General features: G+C 34.7%; 1 protein-coding gene, 1 long non-coding RNA gene and 1 pseudogene across 20 annotated transcripts in view; 2 read left to right on the top strand and 1 right to left on the bottom strand.

Annotated features, from left to right (window-relative positions):
- Cep350 (centrosomal protein 350) overlaps positions 1 to 12,339 on the top strand; it is a 159,848-nt gene that overhangs the window by 105,518 nt on the left and 41,991 nt on the right. For 16 of the 19 annotated variants that reach the window (XM_048809912.1, XM_048809914.1, XM_048809921.1 and 13 more), the window contains 2 exons: positions 3,660 to 3,782; positions 4,789 to 4,988. In XM_048809912.1, the coding sequence (XP_048665869.1) occupies positions 3,660 to 3,782; positions 4,789 to 4,988 (323 nt within the window). The remainder of the gene's footprint in view (positions 1 to 3,659; positions 3,783 to 4,788; positions 4,989 to 12,339) is intronic. The other 3 variants (XM_015491743.2, XM_048809929.1, XM_048809928.1) reach the window with 1 other exon arrangement.
- Positions 1,125 to 4,908, bottom strand: LOC125618649. The gene is made up of 3 exons (XR_007349985.1): positions 4,766 to 4,908; positions 3,522 to 3,526; positions 1,125 to 1,135 (listed from the first exon to the last, which is right to left on the bottom strand). It is a non-coding gene; the product is annotated as an uncharacterized LOC125618649 (long non-coding RNA).
- Positions 4,997 to 10,462, top strand: LOC107147189 (annotated as a pseudogene).

Raw genomic sequence — 12,339 nt, 5'->3', positions numbered from 1 at the left:
TTTCTATTATAAGTGTAGTAGCTAAATAAATTCTGGTAGTATAATGTTGTGTTTTAATTTCTGCAGTTCCTTGGTCAAGAATAGTGTACTGTATTATTTTGTTTATTTAACTGTATGCAAATTATTATACAATTTTAAGTAATAAATAGGTTTTACTATAGAAAAAGCTAAACTGCACTATTTTTTTATATTCTTTTTAGTTGTAGGTGGACACAATACCTTTATTTTATTTTTATGTGGTGCTGAGGATCGAACCCAGTGCCCTCCACATGTGAGGAAAGCACTCCACCACAGAGACACAAACCTAGCCCTGCATTTTCTTTTACATCAGTACTATCCTTGCCCTAATTTATCTTCTCATTCAAGTATTATGAAAGATGCTTAAAAGCCAGATGCAGTGGCACACGCCTGTAATCCCAACACCTCGGGAGGCTGAGTAAGGGGAATCGCAAGTTCAAAGCCAGCCTCAGCAAAAGCAAGGCACTAAGCAACTCGATGAGACCCTGTCTCTAAATAAAAAATACAAAATAGGGCTGGGAATGTAGCTCAGTGGTCAAGTGCCCTGAGTTCAATCCCTGGTACCAAAAAATATATGTATATACACACACATACACACACATATATATAATATTTTTTATATATATATATATGCTTAAAAATTCAGAAAAATTTATTTTAAGATTTAAAGCACTATGTTCTATTTTTATTTATAATAATATAGAATTAAAGAATTACAGATACAGAAGGAATTTTAAAACAATTTAAGGTATTAAATTTTCATTTGTTTTATTTACTGTCTTTCAAATTTGAAGGATTTTAGACCTGCAGTTATCATTTAAAATTTATATAATCTTTTTTTCTTTCAAATTATAGCTGGAACACTGTTCATAGTTGTATTAGCTCAGTGAGAGAAAATTTGTCATGTCATATGATGTTGTAGCATGTTATTTTTAAAAAGTGGGAGGTTTTTGAATGTACAAAGAATCATAAAATGGTAGAACTAGAAGAGGTCTCAGGGAACTTGTCTTTATTTGACTCGGTGAATTTAAGGCCCACAAAGATTAAGTGACTTGCCTGAGTTCACACACAGCAGAATGGCAGAGTTAGAACTAGAACCCTGCTCTCTGGACTTCAGCTAGTTAAAGTTTAACATATCTGCTTTTAGACTTACAATTTTTTAAAAAAATTACTGATAACTACATATCTTCAGTAGAAACTTGCCCTTCTGAATAATATTTGTTGAAACTGGAAAAGTGCTAGATGGCTTATTACTATAGTCGAATAGCAGCATGAACAAGTCATATGCTGGTGTGACTTAGTCAGTCAAGTTCTTTAGTAATTAATTCTTTAAATTCAAACATTATAAGAACATAATTATTTCCATACTAGATTACATTTATTGTATATCTAATTTTAATCCATTGTTCTGTTACCATCAGAGGTCTTCTTGGGGGTTGCCTTGATAGCAACCATAAAGAATATTAGTATCGTTTTATATTAGCAGACATTTATATATCCATAATTCATAAATTTTGTTTATTTCTTACCTGTTCTTTGTATTGAGTGATTGTTAACTTTAGGGTAAAGTACTGCTTTTTTGTCTCACCTTTATTCAGCTTTTAAAGTTTTAGTTTTGAGAATGTTTTTATTGTAAACAAAGAAATGTTTGGGGGAAGAAGTTCTAACTTTATAATTAGGTTAAAACTTTTCTTACACTGTTTCCTAAACTGTTTTATTTTCATTTTCTATTAGTCATTTCTTTTGTTCCTCATTTCTAAACAAGAGCTTTTGAATGTGTTTAATCTTTATAATTGAAAAGTAAATGTTAGTTCTTATTTTAGTAGGAAGAATAATTGGGGGTGAAAAAATTTTAACTTGTATATTTTTATACTTTATTTCACGTGTAAAATATTATTTTACTTTTTGTACTAGGTCATGCATGCATTTAGCAGTTACACACTTAAGAGGGTGGGTGTCACATTTGAATGTTACGAGTAAATTTTTTGGAACATTTTGCTAAGAACATTTGGTTTTGCGTAATATTTTGATAATGAACATCAAAATAAGTTTATTGTACATCAATAAAGAATGGCAAGGAAAATTGCATTGTCTTACTGAAATTTGCAGCAATGTTTTTCATTGAACTTCAGTGCAGAAAATCAAGGCAATCCAGTTGGGCATGCAGGCACACGTGCCTGCGTGTGTAAATAAATGAAGGGGAAAGTAAAATACTATATGTGGGGAAATAGACATTAAAATAGTCTGTTATCTAAAGATATGCATAGGCAAGATTATATATATATTTCTTAAAATCTAAATGTGACTGGATTTATACCTAGATTTTCTCACTTCCATGACATACTGATATTACTCCTTGCCCTTCCAAGGCAATAAATGTTGCCTTGATCTACAATTTATTGTTGTGTGCATGTGAACAGGAGCATGCTCTGTCAAAGAGAATTAACCTTTCAAACTTTAAGATTTATTTATCCTTTTGTGTATGTGTATAGTGATCTACTTATTATGACAAAAGGTTTTATTTTTTCTACTTTTGTAACTTTAGGGTATAGAATTTTCTTCTTACCTTTAACTTTATGATTGAGCTGTCCATAGCATTTTTATTTTAATTTTTGGGGGAGGGTACTGGGGATTGAATTCAGGGGAATTGTCCTCTGAGCCACATTCTCAGCCCTATTTTTTAAATATTTTTTTAGTTGTAGTTGGATACAATACCTTTATTTTATTTATTAACTTTTATGTGGTGCTAAGAATGGAACGCAGCGCCTCACACGTGCTAGGCGAGCTTGGCTACTGCTGAGCCACAATCCCAACCCCGCCCAGCCCAATTTTGTATTTTATTTAGAGACAGGGTCTCACTGAGTTGCTTAGTGCCTCACTTTTGCTGAGACTGGCTTTGAACTCACGATCCTCCTGTCTCAGCCTCCCGAGCCACTGGGATTACAGGCATGTGCCACCATACCCAGCTCATAGCATTTTTTTAACTGATAGTATTTATTGAGACTAGCTCAGTTTTTCTTAATTTTACATCCTGATATTTTATAGAATGGGCATTGTATTTTAACATTATTATTTAAATGGGCCTTTGTTATATTTAAAGCAAGGAGATCTTGTTAGCAGTTTTATGTTTAGAGGTTAACAAGGTTTTTTTCTACAAATAGGTTTAAACGTTTTTAGGCTGGATCGTGATGGTACAGTTAAGTAAGGCAAATGGACTTTTGATTTAATTTCAAGCTTAAAATATATGACAAAGTACAGATATAAAATCAGTTGTTTAGGGTTACCTATTTTAGTAGAATTGCTGATATACTAGATTCATGGTTCAAACTTTATTTGAAAATTTATTAGCCCCACACTGTACTTCTCATCACTCACAAACAAGTAAATTAAACTGAAAAGACACATGATGGTTAAGTCATATTTGAGAAGAAAGGCATGTTTATTTAGAAACCATTGGTAAGATCTATGAAAGTACATGTTTTTTATGTCACACAGAGTATAACACGTGCTTTACCAAGTAGCTTATAATGTGATTTAGGAAGCATATTGAAAATTCTTCACTTGGCTCTTATGCTTTCCCTTTCTCATTCTTCCTACCTCTTGATCTCTTGGTTTTAAAAATCTTCCTCCTTATTTTGTAGACACTGCTCTCCTGTTCACTACTTCTTCTCTGTCTTTACGTCTCATCACTGGGCCTCTCTCAGTGTTTGTTTTCCCAACCTTCATCCCAAATTCCAGCTGTATATCTACAACCAGTTGGTCAGGTAACTGCACCTTTTTTAGTGCACTCTTTGATAGAGCATGCTCTGTTCTTTTTGTTTTGTTTGCTTTTTTTTGTTTTATTTCTTTTTAACAGCCTGGAGACCTCTTGTCAAATGTCATATAGATTTTACCTTGTGTTTCCACGTTAATTTGACATGATGATTGTTCCAGAAGTGACAGTTCTTGTGCTTTTGACTAAATGTTGGATGTGTAAATGCATTTTTGTTGGCTAGCTACTGCTGTATATCTGACACCAATAATATGGACAGCATACCTTTCATTTAGCCATGGCATCTGCATTTGAAGAGATTTTATTAATAGCTTTAAACTAATCAAATATTTTTCCCTAAATTAGTAATCTCTCCTAACCCTTCTGACCTATAAAAGATCAGAGATTATATTAAATTGAAAATTTGAGACATTTGATGCATCCTTTTACTCAGTTAATGATTATATGCATAAGATCTGACTGATGCTCAGTGTTCTCTACATAAAAAATGATTTATCACCTGACCTTGTATCTCTTAGATAATGGGAGCCTAACTCACTAGACCTGAAGCAAAGCCAGATAGAATTTGAAAATTAAAATCAAAAGAGGACATAAATGTGTTTTTTGTTTGCGTGCTTGTTTGGGGGGTTTTGAGGGGTTTTGTTGTTGTTTTTGGTCTTTATTGTTTTGGGATTTTTGTGTATTCTGGTGTGAGCCTTCAGAATAAATTCCTTACATTTTCTGTTATGAAACAGAACCACCTATTAAAAGAAATATATGAATAATCATGACTGATAATATTTAATATATCTCAAAGATACTTTTTCTGAATTTACCACTATCTTTTCTTTACTAATCTTACAAATATAAGTAAAAAAATAAATTGTCTCATTTTCTGAATAAGTCGACTCATCTATTATTTTGCACAGCTTGTTGATAAGGTAATGAAAAATAGAGCTTTCAAAATTATTTATTCCTTATAGCTTTATTTCTCACTGTTCTTCATGATGTGATCATAGGTTTTTGACAAAGCGAGAGCAAAAACTAATGCAGCGACGGCAACATGCAGAGGAGCTCCTGGAGTGGAAGAGACGGTTAGATGCAGAAGAAGCGGAAATTCGTCAAATGGAAAAGCAGGCTTTGGCTGCCTGGGACAAAGAATTAACAAAGCCGAAAACTCCTAAGAAAGAACCAGAGGACCAGAGAACAGATCATAAAGGTAATGAATACTAACTCTGTTCAGACTAAAAACTAAAGCTTATCCTATTTGAAAGATTTATTTCATTTCTTGTTAAAACATGACTAATTAAAGATAAAGCAGACAGTACAACTGTAAATGCTGTAGAACTTAGATAAGAAAATATGGTGAATAACTTTTTGCTAACACAAATTTGAATATTTGAAGACCTCCTATATCTTCAGTAGTATTCTGGACATTCAAGGGGGAACCTCACGCGTATCATTATTTACTTTTCTGTAGGATAGAAAAAGAGGCATTTCTCAATTCATTTATGAGGTTAGTATGTAACTTTGAAACTAAATTTATAAAAGGACAGTATCAAAAAGGAGAAGGCTAGCCTCCTCTATCTTAAATAAATATTAGTACACCAGCTCCAATCATATAGTAAATCTAATATTTCATGACCAAGTGGGGTTGAGCATACATTAAAAAATAATAATGTGGTAAATTATCATAAATAGATTAAAGGAGAAAAAAATACATGACCAGGTCAGAAAAGTTATTTAATAACATTTGTGATAAAATGCACAAACCTTTAATTAATCCAGCCATAAAAAGGAACTTTCTTTACCTAATAAAGGGTATTGATAGAAACAAAAAACTTGGGCCTGGGGATGTGGCTCAAGCGGTAGCGCGCTCGTCTGGCATGAGTGCGGCCCAGGTTCGATCCTCAGCACCACATACCAACAAAGATGTTGTGTCTGCTGATAACTAAAAAAATAAATAAATATTAAAAAAAAAAAAAAAAACCAAAACTTACACCAGATATCATACTTAGTAATGAGATATAGAAAGCTTTCTCTTTGAATTTGGAAATAAGACAAAGATGCTTATTTTCACCTTTATTAAGCATTGTGTATAGGTTTTAGACAGTTCATTGTAGCTAGAAAAAGAATTAAAAATCATAGATAGTGGGAAGAAGTTAAATTCTCATTATTTACAATTGGTAACAGCTATGCACATAGAAAAATCCAGCACTTAGGTGTTACTGGAATTAATAAATGAGTGTAGCAAGGTTGCTGGTTATAAAATCCATAAAACAAAAACTCAGTTATATGTCTGTACACCAGCAAAAAATTGGTTAGAAAAATCTGATTTTTTTTAAAAAAAGATACACACTTCTGGTGGCCAGTCAGTGTTTACTGGGGAGGCGGTTAGGTTGACTGTGCCATGAGGCCTGGAATGTGTAGTCTGGTAGCCATGGGCGAGTTCCCTACTAGCTCCAGTCTTGGCGATGTGCTCAGACTGTAGCTGTCAGGGTATTATAATGCTGTCTGATACTAATCTGGCTGTTGGAATCCCCAGTAGTAAAGTAAAATATTCAAGGCTCTCTAGCACAGTCAAAGGCTACATTGATCTTCAGTTTAAGAAAAGCTCTCCTGGGCTGGGGATGTGGCTCAAGAGGTAGCACGCTCGCCTGGCATGCGTGCAGCCCGGGTTCGATCCTCAGCACCACATACAAACAAAGATGTTGTGTCCGCCGAAAACTAAAAAATAAATATTAAAAAATTCTCAAAAAAAAAAAAAAAAAGAAAAGCTCTCCTAAGATTCCTTATAAGACCACTGCACTTGCCACTGTGCTGTTTTTGATTGGTACCTTTCTCATTATCATAGGCTCCCTCCTACTGTCAAGCCATATCAGTAAAGGGTAGTGGTGCAGACCAGGCCCTTCCTGTTCTGCTCATTGGCATTCTGGTGTTCCTGCCGGCACATTGCTGACTATGCATTTAAGGCTGGCAGGGTTACTCCTATGATGACATTCCAGACATTGATGACTAACACTCACTTCAGCCCTGAGACAAGTCACAGTGGGACTGAGCCCAGCTTTAAGATATTGAACAGAAACTATGCTAAGGGCTGGGGAATCGTGCAGTTTTCAGATGTTTGACAAAACAATGACCAGAGTTTATGGATCCATTCCAAAAATGTTCACTGAGCTGAATTAGCTGATTAAATTAGGAAATGCTCTGTTTTTCATCCGGCCCTGGCAAAACTCAACAAGTTTTTCCACATGAATATGTATCATGGAAGAATAGCAGTGCTAATTGTCTGGGAAAGCAGGAGGTTATTCTGTTCTGGAAAGCATTACCATTCCCTCCCTCTTTAGAATGAACATTTCTTTTGAATAGTCTTCATTGTCAATTTGTTATTGTAGCAAATGAAAGAGTATGGTATGTCTAATTTCTTAGTTTCTAAATAATTTATTTTTTAAATATCAAAAGATCTTATCCCCTACACTTAACTCTACGTTCACATTCTGGTGGAAGACCTCCATAAAATCACATATTAATATGGATGCGTCTAATATTTTTTACTTTGTTTCTTAGTGACAGGAACCAGGAATTTTTTAAGCTGCAGAGTAAGTTTTCAAAGTATAAGCACTGTCTCTGATAACCAATTCTTGGCCAGATCTGATCTTGTTTCCCACTAGGTTGGCCTGCATATAATTTGAGTCATTCTATCCTTTGTAGATCAAGAAGTTCTATGTATCATGCCTTAAAAAAAAAAAAAAAAAAATACACGTAAAAGCCAAAAATATGAAGTATTTTTTTTACCTGTTTGTAAGTTTTACAAAAAGTATGCAAGATTTTTTTTTTAGTACCAGGAATTGAACCCAGGATTGCTTAACCACTGAGCCACATCCCTGGCCCTTTTTATTTTTTATTTAGAGACAGAGTCTCAGTAGGTTGCTTACAACCTCACTAAGTTGCTAAGGCTGGCTTCGAACCTGTAATCCTCCTACCTCAGCCTCCCGAGCCACTGGGATTACAGGCATTTGCCACCATGCCTGGCCAGTATACACAATCTTTATGAAGGAAAATTTAGAATTTTATTGAGAGACATTAAAGTGAACTAAAGTAAATGGGACATTATTCCATATTCATGGATAGATTCAATGTCATGAGACGTTAATTTTCCCTGAACTGATATGTAGATTTCAAGGCAATTTACATCAGAAACCCAACAAGATTTCTTTATAGTGTTTGACAGACTCATTAAAAAATTGATATGCAAGAACAAAGACCAAAAATTAAAACATTTCTAAAGAAAAACCAAAAATACAGGAACTTACTTTACCATATATCAGGACTTAAAACAGTATGATATTTGCACAGAGATAGAGTGTGAAGCAGAAAAAGACCCATCCATCTATGAAAAGTTGACTTTTTACACAGGTAGCTTTGCAGAACCATAGAAACCCTGTCTTATAAATGTTTATGGGAAGAAATAGTGAAGTTGGATCCATACCTGATATGAAAGATCTGTTCCAGAGGGGAATTATTATAATTTCTTTCCTTCTACTGATTTTAGATTTGATTTGTTTTTGTTTTTCTAAGACCTTGAGCTGCATAATTAAAAGTTATTTATTTGAGAGCTTTCAACTCTTTTAATATAGGTGCCTAGCTATAAAATTCCCTAAGTACTGATTTCACTATTTCCCACAGATTCTGGTATGGGTTTTTCTATTTTCATTTGATTCTAAGAATTTTTAAAATCCAACCCCCCAACCTGATTTCTCCAAAAATGAACTATGGTTCAAAAGTATATTGTTCACTTTCCATGTGTTCTTATAATCTCTATAGTTTTTCTTACTGTTGATTTCTGCTTTCGTTCCATTATGATCTGATAAGAAGCAAGAAACTGTTTTTTATTTCTTAAGACTTGCTAAGATATGTTTTATAAAAAGTTTTATGTTGATGAAAAGAATATGTACTCTATAGCTATTGAATAGAATATTGTATAGATGTCTACTAAGTATATTTGACCTACAGTATAATTTAACTCTGATGTTTCTTTGTTGATTATTTTGTCTGGATGCTGTTTTTATTCCTGAGAGTGGGGTATTAAAATCATCCACTATTATCATTTTGGGTCCTATTTTTCCCTTTGTGTCTAATAGTGTTCATTTTATAAAATTGAGTGCTCTGAGGTTCAGTGCATTTATTTATCATCATATCTTCTTAATGGACTATACCCTTTATCAATAAAGGTATTGATAAAGGGTATAGTCCTCTTCTGAGTGTAGGATTCTTTCGAGTATCTTGTGTAATGCTGAGCTAGTGGTCATGAATTTCTTCAGATTATACTTATCTCAGAATGCTATTATTTCTGAAGGATGGATTTTTCTGAATATAATAATCTAGGTTGGTAGTTATTTTATTTCAGGACTTGAAACATCATCCTGCTCTTTTGGCCTTCAGTGTTTCTACTTTTAAAAGTCTGTTGGTTTTTCCTCATGTGACATGGTGTTACTCTATTGGTTTTTCCTCATGTGACATGGTGCTTTTCTCTTATAACTCTTTATATTCTTTCTTTCTTTCTGTAATTTTGGCAGTTTAACTATAATATATCCTGGAGATGTTCTTTTCTTGTCATGTCTATTTAGGGTTCTAAATGCCTCTGTACCTGGATGGCTATTTCTTTCCCAAGATTTGGGAAATTTCCTGGCATCATTTCACTGAATAGGTTTTCTGTGCTTTTAATCTGTGTAGTTCTTCTCCATTGCGTACTCTGTGTGCGGTGTGTGTGTGTGTGTGTGGTCTGTTAATGGTATACCATAGATCTTCAAGTTCTGTTCATTGTTTGTTTGTTTGCTTACTGCTATCTGAATGTGATAATTTATCAACCTTGTTTTCAAGTCCTGATAGTCTTTCTTCCACTTTCATGTGAGGGTTCCTAGTAAGCAGCCTTCTTTTGACGATGTGCCCTAGGATATCAGTTTCTTATGTAGTGTTAAATTTAATTCCTGATGGACTTTGTAGTGTAGAGTTTTGGTGGCTACTTGGGCTGTAATTAGTAGTTTTGACACTGTGTATGCTGGGTCAAAGCCTGAGGGATGTGCTGTCTCACGGGAGTGGGTTCCCTCTGATAATTCAGGTAGGTGTGCTATAGACAGCAAAATATGTGTGGTGCATCCTCTGTGGTTACTCCTCCAGACTTATCAGCAATATGTGGTTCTAAAAGGGTATCGGAGCAGCCTGTTCTAAGATCTCCCATAGGTACACAACAGTTGCTATTTCTCCCTGCTGTTCCTGTGGGGGTGGATGTCCAGGAGCAGGACTTAAGGCCCTCCTAGCTGGGCCTGCTTATGGGTGGATCATCAGCTGGGGAATTTTATCTTGCCTATTCTTCAAGTTGAAATATCTGCCAAGTTTTGTGGGAAGCAGGGTCATGGCTGGAGAAAGGTGAAACTTCTCTCAACTGGGCTGGGGGTGTACCTCAGCTGCAGAGCAACCCCCTAGTGTCCTCAAGGTGCTGGGCTTGATCCCCAGCACTGCTCAGAAGGAAGAAATCAATAGCAATAAAGCATAAAAACCAAGCAGGTATAGAAATATATTAAAAATCAAACAAAAAACACAACCATAGTGCCAATAATAATAGAAAAGGGCAAAAATAATCTAGTGTAAATTTTAAAGTTAAAAATTCTTAATAAAAGAAAAATTTAAAAAGCAACAGGAGAAAAGTAAAAAGGGAAAAAAAGAAAAAAGGTAAAGGAAAAATGAGAAAGAAGAGGAAAGAAAAATACAAAGAAAAACAAGTAAAAATAATGAGAAATTTAAATAATAGTAATAATGAAATAGACAAAGGAAGGAAAAAGAAAATAAGGCATTAATTCCTCCTAGCTGATATGCTTTTTTCCCTGTCTTCTACGTTAGAAACTACTAGATACTGAGATAGATAATGGGCCAAAACTGAAATCTGCTGTGTTTCTTCTCAGCTCACACTCAGCTGGTTGGGGCAACATGAAGGCTGCACGCTGTTTTGAATCAGGCAGATTAAGGGAATGTTGACACACCAAGGCTGTATTCCCTCTGGAGGCTTTTTATATGTGTCCTGGGCAAGACAACTGTTGTAGCCACCACAAGTCCTTGCTTTTGAAGTATGTGGACCGAGCAGGCTCAATTCTGAGGCCTTTAGCCTGTGCACCTAGTAACATGGCCCTTGGGCTGTGGCCAGCCCATCTCACCTACCAAGTTTTGGCAGTATGCCTGCTAGGGCATGCATGTCATCCCGAGGCTTCTAGTCTTTGTAACCTGGAGCATAACAAATGTCCAAGCTGCAGCATATCCCCCAGAATACCTCCAAGAGTTGGGGGAGCAATCAAATTCCTGAGTTCTGGACCTCAGCCTTGGCACTCGTAGACCTGTCTCCCATATCATTAAAGCAGTGCTTTTCCAGTTGTAGGTTGTGACCCATTAGAGGCACCTGAAGTGGTTGTAATCGATCTAACAGTGAGATAGAATAGAAAACATCAAAGATAAATATGGTTAAGGTGTAAAAAGTCTGAAAGCCTTTGCTGTCACATAAGTTAGTTAGATATACACATATAGATAGAGTTATGGATATCGATAAATATACTCTGGCCAGCTATACTAGAAGACACACACACACACACAGCATTGTTCATAGCAGGAATATTTGAAACAGGTAAAAAAACAGTTTTATTAGAGAACAGAATTGTGCTATATTTACATATTATGTCATGCTCAGTAAAAATGAAAAATTACAGCAATACAAATTGACATATGAGAACCATATGAGAACCACTTAACATTGCAAATGACTACAAGTGGTTTGATTCCTTTTATAGAAAATTCAGAAACATGTAAAATTAAGGGAATTATCATCTAGCCATACATAGAAAGTAGTACATATACAGTGGTACATACAGTGACATAATGGATATAGTTCATTTCCTTAATAATTTTAAAAAATTTATTCAGCAGAAGATTACTTCTGTGTCAGCTTTTCATCCTTAATCTTTAGCCTCAAAAGTCTTGCTACATACAGACTTCTTTCTCCATTTTGAGAAGAAATGTAAGAGGACCTGGAAAAGAGATTCATTTGTTCTGGTGATAAAGGACTCAAATTTTCATCTTTCATGGTGGGCTATAATAGAAATAGAAAATAGTATGTTTTCTTTGCAACTTTGGTTGGAAGACAAATTAAAAATAGATTTCAGGGTCAGGGTTGTGGCTCAGTGGTAGAGCGCTTGCCTAGCATGTAAGAGGCACTGTGTTCCATCCCCAGCACCATGTTCCATCCATGGCACCACATAAAAAAAATAAACAAATAAAATAAAAGTATTATGTCCAGCTACAACTAAAAAATATTTTTAAAAAAATAGTTTTCAGCTATTTTATAAATATTTTCAGCTCTAAATTGTATGTATGTTTATGGTGTGGTGGTACATGCCATAAAAACACATACAGTTTTTAAAAAAAAAAAAATTGTTAAAAAGGGTTGGGGATGTAGATGTAGCTCAGTGGTAAAGAACCCCTGGGTTAAATCCCAAGTACTGCAAAAGAATAAAAATACCTTTTCTTTT

Source organism: Marmota marmota, unplaced genomic scaffold (assembly GCF_001458135.2).
Source record: "Marmota marmota marmota unplaced genomic scaffold, marMar, whole genome shotgun sequence".
Classification (NCBI taxonomy): domain Eukaryota; kingdom Metazoa; phylum Chordata; class Mammalia; order Rodentia; family Sciuridae; genus Marmota; species Marmota marmota.
Note: the sequence above shows the minus strand (reverse complement) of the source record. Positions and strands in the feature narration are given on the sequence as shown.